Raw genomic sequence first — 22,046 nt, forward strand, 5'->3', positions numbered from 1 at the left:
AGTCAAGTCAAAAAGGGCAGCATACGTCTCATTGGCATAACATGTGGATGCAGTATGGTAATTTGCAAGCCACCCTTTCAAAATGCAGTCAAGAATTAAAGGCTATTGCTCTTGTGTTCTGTGTATAACTTATGCAACACTGTACCAGAACTGCAGCAAGAAAGCTAAAACGTTATTCTTACCTGTTTCACTTGGGGAACACAAGACCTCTTCAAACAACTTCTGCGAGGTGTTTCTGATACCAGGCTGAAAACAACTACGTCAGTGGCGAGCTGATCAGTTCAGTCAGCTGTCAGGAACACAAGCTGCGATCTCTTTGGGACTGCGCACTCTTTGGTACATTTACCGTAACCTCAGTTAAAGTATGAATCGTAGTAAAAACAATAACCAAAATAAAATAATATAAAACAAAACAATAACGTCCACCATCCCTACAGGCGAAACCATCCCGTTGTATGCACAACACCTGTAAACAAAGAGCAATAAATAAAGCCTGAAACCTCTCACTTACTTAACATATAGGCGGCAAAATCGCCATAGGTGATAAGGCTCCAACGGAACCCATCCCCCCCCCCTCCGCGCGCGCGCGCACACACACACACACACACACACACACACACAAACCGCAAGCCTGAGTGTAGTTTTTAGATAGTTTCCGACACTCTTTTACGTAAATGCTGGGCTAGTCCCCGAATTCTATTCCAGCAAAACGATACGCAGTTAAACTACTACCCTAAGTCACATACAGTCGGCGCATACAACTTTCCTTCCTTACGTTACCTTGACGACTATGACGTGAAAAACACATCCAGCCACAAAGTTACATAAAAAATAAAATTTGACAGATCTTGAAACAACGTATCTTGAACTGGACGGTCTAAACGCTAGGGAAAAGAAAAGAACGGTGTATCTGTGCAGTCCGCAGCTCGTGGTCGTGCGGTAGCGATCTCGCTTCCCACGCCTGGGCTCCCGGGTTCGATTTCCGGCGGGGTCAGGGATTTTCTCTGCCTCGTGATGACTGGGTGTTGTGTGATGTCCTTAGGTTAGTTAGGTTTAAGTAGTTCTAAGTTCTAGGTGACTCATGACCATAGATGTTAAGTCCCATAGTGCTCAGAGCCATTTTATATTTGTGCACAGTATTATGTACCACGGCCTCTCAAATGGTTCAAATGGCTCTGAGCACTATGGGACTTAACTTCTGAGGTCATCAGTCCCCTAGAACTTAGAACTACTTAAACCTAACTAACCTAAGGAGGTCACACACATCCATACCCGAGGCAAGATTCGAACCGGCCTCTCATCTCAGAACAAAGTTCTTATCGAAAAATATAATTAGTTATATAGTTATAACAGAAAAATCACATAATTCCACCATATTTTTCCAGATGAGCTTGTACTCTTCCTGCCGAGTGGTTCTAGGCGCTTCAATCTGGAACCGCGCGACCGCTACGATCGCCGGTTCGAATCCTGACTCGGGCATGGATGTGTGTGATGTCCTTAGTTTAGTTAGGTTTGAGTAGTTCTAAGATCTAGGGGACTGATGACCTCATATGTTAAGTCCCATAGTGCTCAGAGCCATTTGAACCATTTTTTGTACTCTTCCTCTAGTGATGTCGACATTGACAAACCATAACCGTATGTTTCTTCGTATATGCTGTGTTCAGCAACGGCATAGATGAATTTTTCTATTAATTGTGTGTGTTTGTGGGGGTGGGGTGGGGGGGCGGTGAATGTGAGGTTGCGTAAGCTGAGACGAACGGCAGTTAAGACTTTTGGTACCTCAGACAGTAAGGTCGACTTGCAGTAGATGTCAGACTGATACCTTGTGCTTTTATTCAAATTAATCACCTATAAATAACTTTAATAAAAGGGTAGCTATACCGACTTCAGCCCGTTTTGACCTTAATTTGACCTTCAAGCTCACCACCTAATGTACGTACATGTTTTTCTTACTGCACACAGTGGCATTTAATTGTTCAAATGGTTCAAATGGCTCTGAGCATTATGGGACTTAACATCTGTGGTCATCAGTACCCTAGAACTTAGAACTAATTAAGCCTAACTAACCTAAGGTCATCACACACATCCATGCCCGAGGCAGGATTCGAACCTGCGACCGTAGCGGTCGCGCGGTTCCAGACTGTAGCGCCTAGAACCGCTCGGCCACATCGGCCGGCTAATAGAAGTGTAGCTATCCCGACTTCAGCTCTTTTGACCTTAATTTGACCTTCAAGGTCACCACCTGATGTCCGTTACATGTTTCTCGTACTGCACACAGTGGCATTTGAAATCGCAGCACCAACACGTTATAATTAGAACTCGAGTTAGTCAAATACCGGGTGATCAAAAAGTCTGTATAAATTTGAAAACTTAATAAACCACAGAATAATGTAGATAGAGAGGTAAAAATTGACACACATGCTTGGAATGACATTGGGTTTTATTAGAACCAAAGAAAAAACAAAGTTCACAAAATGTCCGACAGATGGTGCTGGACAGCAAAACGTCAGTGACTGTGCATGACAATCGTATATAAAAGGAGCAGTAATGAGAGAGAGAATCAGATGCGCCAGCAGTCGCAGCATGTTGACGTTACCTGAAAAGGCGCTTTTGGTGAAGCTGTATTACCAGAATGGGGAATTTGCTAGTTCAGCGTTACGAGCCTATTGCCATAGGAAGGGGGTTCGAACGGGTAAAGGTCCATTGAGAAATGCAGTTGTGGCGAGATTGATTTCGAAGTTCGAAGCCACGGGTTGTTTAGACGATAGACCCCATAGTGGGCGACTGAGTACAAGGCGTAATGCTGCTGAGACAGTTAAGGAAGAAATGGAGACTGTAGTGGGTTCGTCTATGCACGGGGAAGTCAGCACTCGTGCAGTCGCACGTCGCACCGGCATTCCATACACTACTGTTCGGTTGGCACTGAGGCGTACCCTCCCATACTATCCGTACAAAATCCATCGGCATCATGAACTGTTACCTGGCAATTCAGTGAAGCGGAGGGGATTTGCGGTGTGGGAGTTTGAAAAAACGGCGGAAGATGACGATTGGTTGAGTAACGTGTTGTGGGCCAAAGAAGCTCATTTCACTCTCCGAGGGACTGTCAACGCCCTCAACTGCAGAATTTGGGCTACCGAAAATCCTAGAACTGTCGTGGAAACTCCATTGCACGACGAGAAAGTCACGGTATGGGTTGGATTTACCACATCTAACGCTATCGGGCCTTTTTTCTTCGAGGAAATGCGTGATTCTGGTTTTGTAACTGCTACCGTGACGAGTGAGATATACTGACTTTTTGATCACCTGGTATGCCCAAGGAAGTACAATGAACAGTTTTTGAATGGTTAGTTGAGATGCAGCCTATTTCTGAATCTATTGTGAACCATTCTGCCTCCGTGTTACGTTCCTACATAGACAATGATCTGAGGTTGGCCCTGTTTCGTCATGTTCCGGTATGTCTAGAAACAGTCGATCAAGACTGATGAGCCACGATTTGAAGCTTGTTTTGGACGTGTGCCAGGTACCTGGGCTACAAGTGGACGCTGGCGGGCTGCATGTTGCTGTACGTGCCGTTCGTGGCGCTGCAGCTGTGACCGCGCTACGAGACGCTGCTGCCCGCGGCTGCTGTGATGGGCTTGGCTAGCGGCCCCCTCTGGACGGCCAAGAGCGCCTACCTCAGCGCCAGCGCGCGACGGTGGGCGGAACTAGCCGCGCGGCCCGCGCAGCACGCGCAGCTGCGCTTCTTCGCAGTCTTCTACGCCTTCTTCAACTTCGCCCTCGTCTCGGGAAACGTGCTGTCGTTTTTAAGTGCGTGACGTATCAAATTTACTTCTAACTTACTTATTTCCTGCTCAAAGTTCATTTTTACTCACACAATCAAACTTTTCTACTCACAGCTATCTACCAACACTTATATTTAACACTATCATTTTATTTCCACACATTCCTAGACACACCTTCCTACCCATTATTTCTACTGACACTTTATTACGATTTTCGTATTCACACTTCCCTTTCTTTCTTTCTTTTATTTATTTATTTATTTATTTACTTTTTTTTTAACAGGCGGCTTTGATGCTGCCTGTCACGACTTACTCTTCTGTGCCAACATTTTTATCTCAGAGTAGCACCTGCGGCGGCGCGGTTCTTTCCGTCCCTATACGATGGACCTGCACCTACCTGTGAACATTGTCTCAGCATATCATCAGTAGGAAAGCCGAGTGGAACCTACCGTACTTCGACGTGAACCAGGCTGCAATTAAAGTCACTAATCTACGTTTTGGGAGAATGTTTTGATATGAAATGAAAGGTTGGAAATTTTGTCCTCAATTAATATATTCTGAAACTTAGGTGAACAGATATCACTGCCAAGCCCGTGCTAGTCTTAACACAGTCACTCACAATCCCTTTCACTCACGTTAGCAAGTTTATCGTGTTGCATTTCCCGAAAACGTAATAGCTACAAAAATACTGATTGTTTTAGATCGATAATGCTCGCCAAATATTAAGTCTGTCGGTGCCAAATGCAGTCACAGTTTTTAGCCACCGACCTGCTCAATACGCCATGCGGAATATATGTCTTATCTCGTCACAAAATTCACTTAAAAATTCCGAAATTTCTATACGCCCATCAGAATAATTATGCCGTCACTTTACCACACTTTTGATGTATGAAACACGGCTAGATCGGGCAACTTAACGTTTCCATCGGAACTACTATTACACACGTCTGAACTGCTTCATGGCTAGGCTCCCACTCTTCTCTAGAATACTCTAAGTCTTCTCTACCAACAGAGAATATTGCTTTACCATTGGTCAGTTTACTTAACAGACAATAGCAAAACAACATTATCCCACGTCAGTCCGCTCTTTTCATCCATAACCAATCGCTAAATAGTAAACCTCACGACTGCACTTTTTACCGACGTAATTATCTAATATGCTGAAGTTTTGTTTATGTATAAAGTTATTTACTATTACTATTTATACCTGAATTAACTTTCCTTTTACCATAAACTTACTTTACAAATCTATTCCACAAAAATCCCCTTTGTTCATACCCATACTTCTTCGAAATGTTCCCACTCTAAATCCTACTACATAACTCGTTAAACAATTATCTTCATATTTACCTTAAACCACACTCACGCATCATTCATACTGCTAAAACACATTTATAACATTTTACATACACAAAAAGAAATAATATCACTTTATGAAAATACTAGAACAATTTATGAAAAACATTCTATTACTGTAGTGCACTCTAGTGGGCACAATCGAAACTAAAATCACAGTCCCCCTATTCAATATTGTCCTCTATCGGCTGATACATAAACTACGTGCGCGTCCAGTCTCGCGTCACCGTCTGTCACTATCCAGCTCTGAGACACATCTCCCACTTAACCGCCTCTAAGGCAGGATCGTTATACGGCGCTACGCCTCACACCTTCAAGCTACATTCTCAATTATATGCTGGATTTATTCCAATCTCTGCCTTCCTCTACAGTTTTTACTCTCTGCAGTTCCCTCCAATACCACTGAAGTAATTACGTGACGTCTTAACAGATGTCCTATCATCATGTCCCTTCTTCTTGTCAGTATTTTCCGTATGTTCTTTTCCTCTATGATTCTATGGGAGAACCTCCTCATTCCTTACCTAATCAGTCCACCTAATTTTCAACATTCTTCTACAGCACCAAATGTCAGATGCTTCGATTCTCTTCTGTTCTGGTTTTTCCACAGTCCATGTCTCTCTACCATAGAATGCAGTGCTCCAAACGTAGTCTCACAAAGTTCTTCCTCAAATCAAGGTCTATGTTTCGCGAGAGCAGACTTCTCTTGTCCAGAAATGCTATTTTCGCCAGTAATAGTCTGCTTTTTACCTCCGCCTTGATCCATTCGTCATGGTTTATTTTGCAGCCTAAGTAGCAGAATTCTTGAACATCGTCTACTTCGTATCACCAGTTTTGATGTTAAATGTCTCGCTGTTCGGATTTCTGCTACTCCTCATTACTTTTGTCTTTCTTCGATTTATTCTCAATCCATATTCTGTACTCATTAGACTTTTATTCCATTCAACACATCCTGCAGTTCTTCACTTTCACCGAGGAGAGCAATGTCCTCAGCGAATCTTATCATTAACATTCTTTCAGACTGAATTTTAATCCATCTTTTGAACCTTTTTTTAAATTTCTGTCATTCCTTCTTCGATGTATGGACTGAATGTTTCTCGTTATGCAAGAAAACATGTACTCATCCCTAGTCTTGGAATATGGCAATATGCACTTGCATGGCTGGAGCAGCGTGCATATTAAAATGCCCCCTCAGTCCTCACAAGAACAATTAACTAACTGTCTGGTTCGTTTCTCCACAGTTGGAGCTCAACGACGCTACAGCTGATGTCTAGCTGAATGTCAGCCGCAGTGAATGCAGTGTTCACACAAATTTCTCCTCTGCATCATACACCAGTTCAGAGAAAAGTCCTCGAAAATTTCGCTCTTGTCTTTCTTGTAGCCGAACTGTCTCCCCACCTGGGTTCTTTCGTTCTCCACGTCACAGCTTTTTTCGACCAATAGGAGCGCCAGTCGGACGTTTAGTGCCCGCTCCAGACGCCTAAAAGTTCCATGCATACATCACATGTCTGTTCACGTGATCAACTGCGTCACTGATTTTGTTCGTATCCATTTGGAATTCCAAAACACAGTTCTCTAAAGCTTGTTTCGGTCCTACTTCTGGTGACCCGTTACTTGCTCTCTAGTTTGCGTCACCTGTCCGGTCGCTGACTCCAGCTGCAGGGCGCCCCCTAAGAGGTTTTCGTAGTGCCTCTCATGGTGCGGCCTCTGCTTCTGTCTGCACCTGCTTCCACACAAAACGTTTCCTCCCGCTGCTTGTTTCACCTTCTGCTCATTGACATGCATTATATAGGAGCAGTGTGTTAATACTGCCGATTGAGTGTCATCCCTTTTGCATTACATACTTATAGGCAAATCTGCTCCTTACTGCCTAAGTAAGTTAGGTGTCATATTCACCTTCCCATTACAATGTATAAAAATCTTACGTAAGGTGCGAAATTGACCTTCATTTATTCTGCCACCTTACAGGTCTGCTCGTCACATAGAAGCCACATGTCAGTGGAATAGCTATGAAGTAGACATATTGATTAATATACTTCCTGTGTGACGAATTTCTGTAACGGTAGTTAGACACCCTCTGTAGACGACGGTTGACACCGGCGTTAGCAACTTCCTCCCCCTCAGAGTAACTTAGAATATGGACAGTTTTGTTGGTTTAAATCTAACTGAATACCTCAAAAATCACTTTCTATTAGTGTTAAGTTCTCCATGAAACCTCAAATTGTGCAGTGTGCATCCTTGCTGTACATCATGTGCTGCAAAGTATTCACACACTTTTTCGTATCATACGACAACAGTGAAACACATTGCACCATCGTTATTTACTGTGGTTTGACGAAATAATTGCATGAAGAACCGCCTCTAAAAGGAAAAGATGTGAGATATAAAGCATTAATAAAAACATTAAACAACATAGTAAGGTATTTTAATTGCATCACAAACTCTCGGGAAAACACAAGGGATTCAGTCACAAAAGGAGCAGGCTGAACACATGAAGAACGTAGATAAAGGAACCATTGGTATAACAGATGTAAATTGTCGTAGCTGTGTTGGGAAAGTACCAGAGCTCCAAGCGCTAATAGAAAGCACTGATTCTCATATCATTATAGGCACTGAAAGCTGGCTAAAGCCGGTCATAACGTCAGTCGAAATTTTTGCGAAGAACCTAACGGTGTTCCGAAAGGATAGGCTAAACACAGTTAGCGGCGGCGTGTTTGTTGGTCTTAGAAGTAGTTTAACTTGTCGCGAAATTGAAGTAGATACTTCCTGTGAGTTAGTATGGGCAAAGCTCATTGTTGGAAACCGGAATAAAATAATAATTGGATCCTTTTACCGACCTCCCGATTCAGATGATACAGTTGCTGAAAGGTTCAAAGAAAACTTGAGTTTGATTTCAAATACGTACCCGACTCATACGATAATAAATTATTTCGAGCAGTTAGTTCATGAGACCACGCGAATATTAAACGGTTGTGAAAACACACTTTACCTCTTAGCAACAAATAATTCTGAGTTAATAATGAGCATCAAAACCGATTCAGGGATTAGTGAACACAGGGTTGTCGTAGCGAGAATGAATATTGTACTCCCCAAACCCTCTAAAAATAAGCGAAAAATATGCCTATTCAAAATAGCAGTTAAAAATTCACTCGACTCCTTCCTGAGAGACAATCTCCACTCATTCCAAATTAATAGTGTATGTGTAGACCAGATGTGACCTAAATTCAAAGAAATAGTATCGACAGCAATTGAGAGATTTATACCAAATAAATTAACAAACGACGGAGCTGATCCTCCTTGGTACACAAAACGGGTTAGAACACTGTTGTAGAAACAACGAAACAAACATGCCAAATCCCCGAGATTGGCGATCTTTTACAGAAGCTCGAAATTTATCGCGGACTTCAATGCGAGATGCCTATAACAGTTTCCACAACGAAATGGTGTCTCTAAGCCTGGCAGAAAATCCAAAGAGATTCTGGTCGTATGTGAAGTATGGTAGCGGCAAGAAACACTCAATGCCTTCTCTGTACGATAGCAATGGAGATACTATCGAAGACAGTGCTGCCAAAGCAGAGTTACTAAACACAGTCTTCCGAAATGCCTTCACAAAAGAACACGAAGTAAATATTCCAGAAATCGAATCAAGAACAGCTGCCTACATGAGTAACGTAGAAGTAAATATCCTCGGAGTAGCGAAGCAACTTAAATCACTTAATAAAAGCAAGTCTTCTGATCCAGACTGTATACCAATTAGGTTCCTTTCGGAGTATGCTGATGCATTAGCTCCATACTTAACAATCATATAAAACCGTTCGCTCGAAGAAAGATCCGTACCCAAAGACTGGAAAGTTACACAGGTCACACCAATATTCAAGAAAGGTAGTATGAGTAATCCACTAAATTAGGCCCATATCGTTAATGTCGTTATGTAGCAGGATTTTAGAACATATATTGTGTTCGAACATTATGAATTACCTCGAAGAAAACTGTCTATTGACAAACAGTCAACATGGGTTTAGAAAACATCGTTCCTGTGAAACTCAGTTAGCTCTTTATTCACATGAAGTGTTGAGTGCCTGCCGGCCAGTGTGGCCGAGCGGTTCTAGGCGCTTCAGTCTGGAACCGCGCGAGCGCTACGGTCGCAGGTTCGAATCCTGCCTCGGGCATGGATGTGTGTGATGTCCTTAGGTTAGTTAGGTTTAAATAGTTCTAAGTTCTAGGGGACTGATGAGCTCAGATGTTAAGTCCCATAGTGCTCAGAGCCATTTGAACCATTTTTTGTTGAGTGCTATTGACATGGGATTTCAGATCGATTCCGTATTTCTGGATGGCTTTTGACACTGTACCACCCAAGCGGCTCGTAGTGAAATTGCGTGCTTATGGAATATCGTCTCAGTTATGTGACTGGATTTGTGCTTTCCTGTCAGAGAGTTCTTAGTAACTGACGGAAAGTCATCGAGTAAAACAGAAGTGATTTCTGGCGTTCCCTAAGGTAGTGTTATAGTCCCTTTGCTGTTCCTTATCTATATGAAGGGAGACAATCTGAGCAGTCGTCTTCGGTTGTTTGCAGATGACGCTGTCGTTTATCGACTAATAAAGTCATGAGAAGATCAAAACAAATTGCGAAACGATTTAGGAAAGATACCTGATTGGTAAGAAAAGTGGCAGTTGACCCTGAATAACGAAAACTGTGAGGTCATCCACATGAGTGCTAAAAGGAAGTCGTTAAATGTCGATTACACCATAAATCAGTCTAATCTGAAAGCCGTAAATTCAACTAAATACTTAGGTATTACAATTACGAACAACTTAAATTGGAAGGAACCCATAGAAAATGTTGTGGGGAAGGGCAACCAAAGACTGCTTTTTATTGGCAGGACACTGAGAAAATATAACAGACCTACTAAAGAGACTGCCTACACTACGCTTGTCCATCCTCGTTTAGAATACCGCTGTGCGGTGTGGGATCCTTACCAGATAGGACTGATGGAGTGCATCGAAAAAGTTCAAAGAAAGGCAGCAAGTTTTGTATTATCGCGAAATACGGGAGAGAGTGTCACAGAAATGATACAGGATTTGGACTGGAAATCGTTAAAAGAAAGGCGTTTTTCGTTACGACGGAATCTTCTCACGGAATTCCAATCACCAACTTTGTCCTCCGAATGCGAAAATATTTTGTTTACACGGACCTACATAGGGAGGAACGATCACCACGATAAAATAAGGGAAAGCAGAGCTCGTACGGAAAGATATAGGTGTTCATTCTTTCCGCACGCTATACGAGATTGGAATAATAGAGAATTGTGAAGGTGGTTCGATGAACCCTCTGCCAGGCCCTTAAATGTGATTTGCAGAGTATCCATGTAGATGTAGATATAGATATAGAAGTAGTTTTGTGCCATATTAGTATAATAGAAAAATCGTTATTTTAGGATTAGTCGTATGCCTCCTTTGCTGTCGGGCGCAAAACGCAGATAATGGACATTTTTGTAGGAGCATCTCTCGACAACAGTAAAGAATTTCATACCACCCAACGAGATCGGCGATAGCAGCCGCCTTCGACAAGGGGCTAGGAAACTTAAGAGTCGCCACGGCAGCCGCTGCCGGGAGTTAGTAAATGGGCCCTACATACAGTGGCGTGTGTGGTGTTCAGAGACAGACAGTCCGCCAATCAATCGGTTATTATTATTGGTTGAAACTATTATTACAGGTGTGTCAGAAATTGAAATAAATTTTAGCACTACTATCATTTCATTCATGACTTCAATATTCAGACGAAAGGCCCTATAAAAGTGTATCCAAGGATGGGTCTCGATCGCGTGACCTCGGGTTTTTTACCTTATTTTTTCGTCTAATTTTGTCTGTTATCGTTTGTTGGATTTGTTCGGGGCGAACTTCCCATGACGCCCGTTTTTTTTTCATTACAGGGGACACCTAACCCTCTGACCGAACACTCTGAGCCACAGTGTCAGCGTCAGTAGACCACGATCACAGCCAGAACGAACTCCCTTGAACTGGAAGTAAGACTTCCTCCAGGAAGTGCCGCAGTATACAATGTGGCCAGATGGTTCAGATTGCCGGACTTAGAATATGTATCAGTGTGGCCAGGTTATTTGTTCCAACTCGCGATTGGCACGGACTCAGGATCTGTAGCGGCCGGCCGCCGGCCATGTTTTATGTTGAAGAATGTACCTTGTAGTTAACATTGCCAGCGGTCTTGCCACTGTGATAACACCGGTTCCCATCAGATCACCGAAGTGCTGCTGGGCTTGGTTGGAACCTGTATGGGTGACCGTCCTCCTCCGCCGAGCGCTGTTGACAAGTGGGATGAAATCAGCTCTCATGAGGATAATTGAGTAGCTTCTTGACTGAGATATAGCGGCCGCGGTCACGAAAACTAACAACGGCCGGAAGAGCAGTTTTCTGACTCCATGCCCCTCCATATCCGCGTCCAGTGACACATTTGACTGAGGATGAAACGGCGGTCGGTCGGTATCGTTGGGCCTTCAGAGGCGTGTTCGGACGTGGAGAGTGTATATATATATATATATATATATATATATATATATATATATATATATATATATATATATAAGAGAGAGAGAGTATATACAGGGTGCGTCAAAAAAATGTATACACACTTTGAAGCGTCATAGAAAATTTATTTCCCATTCTACAATGTTAAGTTTCTGGAAATGGAAAGCTTAAAGGCCAATTGGAAAAATAAATGTACTTTGCAGATATGATTAATGTTCAAACTGGTGGCCTTCAGCATCAATACATTTCTGAGTACGAGTCACCACTGATTCTGTACATCGTACCAAAATGTCCAATGAGATTTCTGCCCACACAGCCTGAATCTCATTCCAAAGTGTGTCCAGGTTACATGGTTACACCTCATTTTTTTACTGTGCCCCATAAAGAAGAAACCCAGCGGCGTGAGGTCTGGAGAGCGTGCAAGAAACTGGATTGGTCCCCTGCGTCCTATCCACTGACCTGGCACATTGTGATCCAGGTATGCTCGTACGTCCCTATGATAGTGCGGCGGGGCGCCATCTTGTTGGAAATAATACTCATCATTACCGTATAATGCACGAATGGCTGGGAATATGGAGTCAGCAAGCATTGTTAGGTACGTTTCTCCAGTAACAGTACCTTCAAAGTGGAAAGGTCCAATGAGCCCCCTTGCAGACAAACCACACCACACATTTACACAAGGCAAATTGACAGCCTTTTTAGCTGTAATGTGAGGATTATCTTCAGCCCAGTACACACAATTGTGCCTATTGACAGTTCCATTGAGTTTGAATTGGGCTTCATGCGACCAAATTATGCTATCCATAAATCTCGATTCACGTCTCACCATCTGCTGAACCCATTCACAAAATTCTAACCTTCGATCTGGATCGTCGTCACTTAGCTGTTGCACCAGCCTTGGAATGTACACACGAAACTTGCCTTTCTTCAGAATGCGTAGCACACTACTAGCACTTACATTACTCTCACGTGCCGCTTGCCTTGAAGATTTTTGAGGCGAACGCTGAAACAGTTCCACGACTGCCGTTGTGGAATCATCACTTGTAGCTGTACGAGGTCGCCCTGATCGACGTTTTATGCACATCAAACACTGTCCCATGAATTTCGAATTTGTCTCGTAGACGTGTAATTGTTAACCTTGAAGTTGGTTCTGTACCATACTCACTTCTCCACTGTCTTCGAACCGCAGCTACATTCTCAAACTTCCAGTACAACTTAATTATCTGCTTCCGCGCTTCACAGCTCAAACGCACGGCCGCCATGTTGCAGTTGCTTCCTTGCCACTGCTGCCACCTATAGAAGAAACATAACATTACTTTCTCACAGATATTTAACCTTGTAGAACGGGAAATAAATTGTTTATGACAGTTCAAAGTGTGTATACATTTTTTATGCACCCTATATTTAACATCATTTAGCTGCTATTGTATCATTACTTGTCAGAATTAGCGTTATACCTGAAGCGCCTTCCCCCGTGCTAATGCCGCAGTCCTCACGGCGGGAGGCACGGAGACGGTCCCTGGCGCGCTGTGCGGCGCCGACTTCTGCCCCTCTGACCGCGGCGCCGACGCCAACCCGAACTTCCGACCGCCCTCCACCAGGCGGCTGATCACGCTCTACGGGGCGCTGGTGGCCTGCATCGCCTGCGCCGTGCTGTTCGTCGCTGTGGGTCTGCACCAGCTCCACAGGTACACACCAAAAAAATGGTTCAAATGGCTCTGAGCACTATGGGACTCAACTGCTGAGGTCATTAGTCCCCTAGAACTTAGAACTAGTTAAACCTAACTAACCTAAGGACATCACAAACATCCATGCCCGAGGCAGGATTCGAACCTGCGACCGTAGCGGTCTTGCGGTTCCAGACTGCAGCGCCTTTAACCGCACGGCCACTTCGGCCGGCGGTACACACCAAGCAGGCGTCTTTGTATCACTATCTGTACTTCTCACAACGAACTAGTGGGACACACATGCCTCTTTTGTCCCTTCCTTTCCAAGAACAACCCAGGATTCCAGTGACTTTGGTTACACAGTTGTGCTGTGTGTTAAGCTCCCACTCATCTGTTCAGTGATGTTAGATTTCTCCCTATTGTCATTCCTAAAGACAATCTCCTAATTCTACATACTTGCAACTACTCATCAGTACAGCTTTATGAATGTTTCCCAGTAGGGGGTGCTTTCTCTGGATGGTGACAGCTAGAACTTTGCGGAAGACCACGGCTTATGTACTTATTGATAAAACAGTGAAAGGTAAAAATAACTGAGCCATTTTGAAGCACTACATATACATTACATTGTGTCTTGTATCGTTTTAATTTTGTTCTTTGCAAATAAACTGCCAGAATAGTTCAAATACTGTAAGGTAGACCAGTAGAACGCGCATATTTCATAATGGCTCAAGCTCACCCATATAGCTAATGCCTGAAAAGTTCTGTAGCTAGATTTCAACAAGACCTTAGAAGGGATCATCCTATTGAATTTCAGACAGATTGACAGTTTGTAGCAGATACCAGAGACGTAAGAGGGGCGTTCAACAGTTAATTCAACACACTTTTCTTCACCCATTTCGGCTTAAAAAATGTGGAATTTGTTACGCGACATCTTTGAATATTCCCGATTCAGCTCTTATAGTTTCATGAATTTCCGATTGTTGGCGGCTCTAGAAGTAGCCTTCCAAATGGTATCTGTAATGGAGGTGCGTTGGAAGCAGAGTGCTATCATTAAGTCTCTTTTGGTGGAAATCCAGAGCGTCGCATGTAATCATAGCTGCTTCTGGAATGTCTATGGAGACATGGCGGTGAACAAAACCACGGCAAGCCTTTCGGCGAGACGTCTTTCATCATCGCGTGTCGGCCAGCCACATACAGCTGTGACTGCTGCAACGTTGGTACGTGCGGACACTCTCATTCGAGATGACCGAAGAGCCACAGTCAAACACCTGGCGAATGGTCTTTTGGGACTCTAAGGAGGTTATTCTGATTGATCCCCTCTCTTATGGTGCAATGACCAACTATGAAGTGTATTGTGCCACCGTCAGGAGATTGAAGAAACAGCTTCATGTCGTTCGTCGCCACAAACATGCAAACAAATTTCTCCTTCTCCATGACAACGCTACACCTCACAAAGGTCTGTTCATAAAACTTTATTCGACTGTTCTTCCTCATCCACCCTACAGTCAGGATCTCGCTTAGTGATTAAAATTCTTCTGGAAGTGGAATTATACAGAGCAGCCGAAGGTAAACTGGGACACAAAGTGTACTGGAAACCAACGCACACTAATCGGTACCTGCATGCGGAGAGCCACCGCCACTCAGCTCAAAAGTATTCTGTTCTGCATACATTAACTGTCCGAGTCTACTCGATAAGCGATGAATATGACATTAAAGAAGAACTAAAGGAGCTACAACACACGTTTCGTGCCAACGGCTATGATGACAACATCATAAGAAAGGTAGCTAAAACCAAAGGGAGCAGAACACGAGAAGAAGGCAAGAGAAGCTTCCACTGGTACACTTACCATATGTAAAAGGCGTCAGTGAAAGGCTAGGCAACGTCCTCTGCCGATGAAGTTTGAAACTGATTTTTCGGAGCAGTCACAGGATCCACGAAATGATAGGTTCCACCAACAATCTTAACACTGCAGGTGTTTACGAACTACGGTGTGAGTGCGGAACTGCCTACATAGGAGAAGCAGGGAGACCTGTCAGCTTACGAGTAGCAGAACACGAATGCTACGTACGATTACAACAACATAATAAATCGGCGATAGCGGAACACCACTGTGACTGTGGACAGCCTACCATGTTCCAGGAAGCCCGAGTACTGACGAAAGAATCGTGGATGCGAGAACGCAAAATACGGGAGGCGATCGAAATTATTAAGCAGCCTGACAACATCAACAGAGAAGATGGCTACAAACTTCCGGCGCCATGGCTGCCGGCCATCCCAGCCCAACGGGCCGCGAGCGGTCGCGGGGCAGAAGCTACACGGGACTTTGACTATCTCCACAAACAACCGTAGAACAACTGTCAGTCCACTTCCGCGCACACCAGGAGGAAAACTTGCCGACCAGAAGCCGAACGCTGATTGGCGGACAGCTACCAATCGTTGACGACATGGACATCCATGAATAGCCTCTTTCCTTCCTTCTTCCCTTACGTCATGACTAGCCAGTCATATTAGAGAGCAAATTAAAAGTTTTACAACCTTGACGTCAGACATCGATAGTCTGTAATAAATAGAAGCACCTATCCCCATGCAAAACCAGTCGTGCCCTGAGGAAGGCCGTCGCAATTCGGCCGAAACGTCGCTTTTAGTTTATTATTGTTGTCAGTTTTTAGCGATGACGCGGCATAATACCCAGAAGAATTTTAATCACTATGACACCGGCCGCGGAAGCCTACGTTCTTATATCAGGAACTCGCATCTTTCGACTTCCATCTGTTTGGCATAATGACTGATGCACTCGGCGGAGAACACTACGTGGATGATGGGAAGTTTATTACTGTTGACTCCGACATCGACCAGCAGAATTGTATCTTGCAGACATACAGCCCTTTCCAGTAAGGTGGCGTAAGGCCATCGCATTGAACGCATATTACATCGAGAAGTAGGGGTTTGTAGCCAAAGGAGTGGGGAATAATATAGTGTATTGCAAACCCTAATAAAACCAACATGCTTTCAGAAAAAAGATGTCATTGAACGCCCCTCGTCTGCTATTGGTTACTTTCTAATTGTAACAGTCTTTTTAAGGAGTCGTAGTATTCATAGGGATGTCACGAAGAGAGTTATTCTTTTAAAAGCTGATCTAAGACCTCATTTCGATTTTTTAAGTACTTGTCAGCTTTATGAACTGTATATAAAAACTCCGGTTTATTTAGCGTATTTTCACATCTTCTCCAACACTTTTCGTTGGTTATATTTTAATCTTTAATCTTCCTTTCGATACAATTACGGATCCCTGTAAAACAATTAAAATCAGTAAAATATATCCTCCTAGAAAGCGTAAAAGAACAATATTGTGTTATATTAGAAAATCAAACAGCATTCCACATACATCTTCGAAGAACTTGGATTTTACCACTCACTTCATTTACTTCCTAGTTGTATCAGCAGAACACACATCTTGAGACAAATAAAACGTTAATGGCATAAAATCACGATAATCGTAAAAGGAAGTCGTACATTTAAAACAGAAATTATGATACATATTTGAAACATCGGGTCATTGTTGTTGTTGTTGTTGTGGTCTTCAGTCCTGAGACTGGTTTGAAGCAGCTCTCAATGCTACTCTATCCTGTGCAAGCTTCTTCATCTCCCAGTACCTACTGCAACCTACATCCTTCTGAATCTGCTTAGTGTATTCATCTCTTGGTTTCCCTCTACGATTTTTACCCTCCACGCTGCCCTCCAATGCTAAATTTGTGATCCCTTGATGCCTCAAAACATGTCCCACCAACCGATCCCTTCTTCTAGTCAAGTTGTGCCACAAACTCCTCCCCAATCCTATTCAATACCTCCTCATTAGTTACGTGATCTACTCACCTTATCTTCAGCATTCTTCTGTAGCACCACATTTCGAAAGCTTCTATTCTCTTCTTGCCCAAACTAGTTATCGTCCATGTTTCACTTCCATACATGGCTACACTCCATACAAATACTTTCAGAAACGACTTCCTAACACTTAAATCTATACTCGATGTTAACAAATTTCTCTTCTTCAGAAACGATTTCCTTGCCATTGCCAGTCTACATTTTATATCCTCTCTACTTCGACTATCATCAGTTATTTTACTCCCTAAATAGCAAAACTCCTTTACTACTTTAAGTGTCTCATTTCCTAATCTAATTCCCTCAGCATCACCCGATTTAATTTGACTACATTCCATTATCCTCGTTTTGCTTTTGTTGACGTTCATCTTATATCCTCCTTTCAAGACACTGTCCATTCCGTTCAACTGCTCTTCCAAGTCCTTTGCTGTCTCTGACAGAATTACAATGTCATCGGCGAACCTCAAAGTTTTCACTTCTTCTCCATGAATTTTAATACCTACTCCGAATTTTTCTTTTGTTTCCTTTACTGCTTGCTCAATATACAGATTGAATAACATCGGGGAGAGGCTACGACCCTGTCTCACTCCTTTCCCAACCACTGCTTCCCTTTCATGCCCTTCGACTCTTATAACTGCCATCTGGTTTCTGTACAAATTATAAATAGCCTTTCGCTCCCTGTATTTTACCCCTGCCACCTTCAGAATTTGAAAGAGAGTATTCCAGTTAACATTGTCAAAAGCTTTCTCTAAGTCTACAAATGCTAGAAACGTAGGTTTGCCTTTTCTTAATCTTTCTTCTAAGATAAGTCGTAAGGTTAGTATTGCCTCACGTGTTCCAACATTTCTACGGAATCCAAACTGATCTTCCCCGAGGTCCGCTTCTACCAGTTTTTCCATTCGTCTGTAAAGAATTCGCGTTAGTATTTTGCAGCTGTGGCTTATTAAACTGATAGTTCGGTAATTTTCACATCTGTCAGCACCTGCTTTCTTTGGGATTGGAATTATTATATTCTTCTTGAAGTCTGAGGGTATTTCGCCTGTCTCATACATCTTGCTCACCAGATGGTAGAGTTTTGTCAGGACTGACTCTCCCAAGGCCATCAGTAGTTCTAATGGAATGTTGTCTACTCCCGGGGCCTTGTTTCGACTCAGGTCTTTCAGTGCTCTGTCAAACTCTTCACGCAGTATCCTATCTCCCATTTCGTCTTCACCTACATCCTCTTCCATTTCCATAATATTGTCCTCAAGTACATCGCCCTTGTATAAACCCTCTATATACTCCTTCCACCTTTCTGCCTTTCCTTCTTTGCTTAGAACTGGGTTGCCATCTGAGCTCTTGATATTCATACAAGTGGTTCTCTTCTCTCCAAAGGTCTCTTTAATTTTCCTGTAGGCAGTATCTATCTTACCCCTAGTGAGATAAGCCTCTACATCCTTACATTTGTCCTCTAGCCATCCCTGCTTAGCCATTTTGCACTTCCTGTCGATCTCATTTTTGAGACGTTTGTATTCCTTTTTGCCTGCTTCATTTACTGCATTTTATACTTTCTCCTTTCATCAATTAAATTCAATATTTCTTCTGTTACCCAAGGATTTCTATTAGCCCTCGTCTTTTTACCTACTTGATCGTCTGCTGCCTTCACTACTTCATCCCTCAGAGCTACCCATTCTTCTTCTACTGTATTTCTTTCCCCCATTCCTGTCAATTGTTCCCTTATGCTCTCCCTGAAACTCTGTACAACCTCTGGTTCTTTCAGTTTATCCAGGTCCCATCTCCTTAAATTCCCACCTTTTTGCAGTTTCTTCAGTTTCAATCTGCAGTTCATAACCAATAGATTGTGGTCAGAATCCACATCTGCCCCTGTAAATGTCTTACAATTTAAAACCTGGTTCCTAAATCTCTGTCTTACCATTATATAATCTATCTGATACCTATTAGTATCTCCAGGATTCTTCCAGGTATACAACTTTCTTTTATGATTCTTGAACCAAGTGTTAGCTATGATTAAGTTATGCTCTGTGCAAAATTCTACAAGGCGCCTTCCTCTTTCATTTCTTCCCCCCAATCCATATTCACCTACTACGTTTCCATCTCCACCTTTTCCTACTGACGAATTCCAGTCACCCATGACTATTAAATTTTCGTCTCCCTTCACTACCTGAATAATTTCTTTTATCTCGTCATACATTTCATCAATTTCTTCATCATGTGCAGAGCTAGTTGGCATATAAACTTGTACTACTGTAGTAGGCGTGGGCTTTGTGTCTATCTTGGCCACAATAATGCATTCACTATGCTGTTTGTAGTAGCTTACCCGCACTCCAATTTTTTTATTCATTATTAAACCTACTCCTGCATTACCCCTATTTGATTTTGTATTTATAACCCTGTAATCACCTGACCAAAAGTCTTGTTCTTCCTGCCACCGAACTTCACTAATTCCCACTATATCTAACTTTAACCTATCCATTTCCGTTTTTAAATTTTCTAATCTACCTACCCGATTAAGGGATCTGACATTCCACGCTCCGATCCGTAGAACGCCAGTTTTATTTCTCCTGATAACGACGTCCTCTTGAGTAGTCCCCGCCCGGAGATCCGAATGGGGGACTATTTTACCTCCAGAACATTTTACTCAAGAGGACGCCATCATCATTTAATCATATAGTCAAGCTGCATGTCCTCGGGAAAAATTACGGCTGTAGTTTCCCCTTGCTTTCAGCCATTCGCAGTACCAGCACAGCAAGGCCGGTTTGGTTAATGTTACAAGGCCAGATCAGTCAATCATCCAGACTGTTGCCCCTGCAACTATTGAAAAGGCTGCTGCCCCTCTTCAGGAACCTCATGTTTGTCTGGCATCTCAACAGATACCCCTCCGTTGTGGTTGCACCTACGGTACAGCCATCTGTATCGCTGAGGCACGCAAGCCTCCCCACCAATGGCAAGGTCCATGGTTCATGGGGGGATCGGGTCATTGAGTAATAGAAAAACCATATCATGTAACTACAAAGACTTTTAACTGTAGTTAAACGAAAAGATGAGACATGTTAAAAGATGGACAACGTCCATTAGAAGTGAAAACGAATAGTGATTTAAAAGTCGTTTAATTGTCTTTGGCACTGTATTTACACAAACATTTGACGGTGAAATTGTTTATAGAATAAACTGCTCTGTGTTAAATATGTATTTAGTGGTGATAATTACTTTTCTCACTGCCAAACTTTTTTGTATATTTTTTTTAGTTTTGTTTTTTGCGTGTGTGTGTTTTTTGCATGAGTAGTAGTGTCCCAGTCTTGTGCTATGGTTGGTAATTATTTATGCGGAAGCTTGGCCATTTATTCAGGATATACAATCGTTCCTTTCTGGGATACCGTAATTGCCCAACTACAGTACTTCCTTAATTTGTGCGTAATTATAGGGTTACGGTCAGAAATAAGCAAGTGGCTGTGCAGATGTTACTCTTGGAGCTACGTTGCTGTAAGCTAATCTTTTATTTAGGCTGTATTCCTCAAATGCAAAAGTGGCGTTAATACGAATATTGTGGAGCATATGATGCCTAGATATTTTATAGCTGACATTCATGTACCATATCTACTTGATTTCGAAGATTTGGAAATGTGGTTATTTCTTCAAGAGATAAGCCATTTCATCTGACAACATTTCTTAATCAATTTTTTCTACAGTAAAGCTGAAAATTTTGGTGTTTGTGTAATACCGACATTGTTGGCGTGCCGAAGCAAGAAGGTGGATACAAAACTGGATATGTAACTTCTCTTGTCCCAAAGCTATAGCCTCTCTGATTGTAAGATAAGCGTTAATTTAAACTTAATCAGTCTTCATAAGCATTTTTGTATCTCCTTCTTTCGTGTCACATTCTTCTTTCATGTAGGTCACACTAAACATATTGTAAGTGTTTGAAAGGCTGACTAAGAGGAATGACTGAGACTGTGAGAAAAAAATTTCACTTAATTGATCAATTTCTAAGTTTCGTTTTACACATTTCGTAAATATTTTAAGACTGAATTTAATTTTTTCCTACTTAGCAAGAACTTCGCTACGAGAATCTTAATGTTCTTTGTGAATATTTCTGGAAGTTCTTTCCATGTATCGTCCACTACCTTCCGAAATTAAAGAGCGCCCTCCGTAATTTGATTTTCTAACGTAGGACATAAGTCATTGGTTCTTCATTGAACAGTTGCCTGACTATGGTTCGTATTATTGTCCATTAGCTTCATATACTCCAACAACTGACTAAAATCAAAATTTACCGGTTCCTTCCAAACTATCGGCGTAGTTGCTTTTATTCTTGAATTTATTACTGGTTCCCAGTGTCTTGGTTGTCACGCAATATATTGATGCTATTTATATAAAGTCCAGAATTCGTATCTGACTCTACATGATCTGTTGATACATAAGTGAGGATGGCCAATGATCCCTCCCGTGCAGATGCACCGCCAAGCTCAAAGTCTTAAAGGAATTGGCGAAATGCCGTGAGTAATGAGGATAATAGGCAAGGGACACTATATCAGTAGCGTGTGGGTAGGTTGAGAATTTGGGTGTGACAGGAGTCGTGCGAGGGTAGTCTGTGTCCACATGGCGAAGTGGTCAGCGCATCTGCCTAGTAGGTAGGAGACCAGGGTTCGGATCCTGGTCTGGCACAAATTTTCATCTTTCCCCGTTGATATAAATCAATGCCCACTCGCAGCTAATGTCTTTAATTCCTTTGTGTCTTGATGAACTGTTGAACTGTTCTGCATATTTACAGCTTATATGCTATTGTTGATATCAATAGGGTCACTAGTTAATACTATTTAGAAACGC

General features: G+C 42.6%; 1 protein-coding gene across 1 annotated transcript in view; it reads left to right on the top strand.

Moving 5' to 3' along the window:
• Nucleotides 1-3,629: 3,629 nt before the first annotated feature.
• Nucleotides 3,630-22,046, top strand: part of LOC126222593 (protein unc-93 homolog A-like) — a 51,293-nt gene continuing 32,876 nt past the window's right edge. The window contains exons 1-2 of the mRNA XM_049942185.1: nucleotides 3,630-3,807; nucleotides 13,165-13,363. Coding sequence (XP_049798142.1) covers nucleotides 3,630-3,807; nucleotides 13,165-13,363 — 377 coding nt within the window. The remainder of the gene's footprint in view (nucleotides 3,808-13,164; nucleotides 13,364-22,046) is intronic.

Source organism: Schistocerca nitens, chromosome 1 (assembly GCF_023898315.1).
Source record: "Schistocerca nitens isolate TAMUIC-IGC-003100 chromosome 1, iqSchNite1.1, whole genome shotgun sequence".
Lineage (NCBI taxonomy): Eukaryota > Metazoa > Arthropoda > Insecta > Orthoptera > Acrididae > Schistocerca > Schistocerca nitens.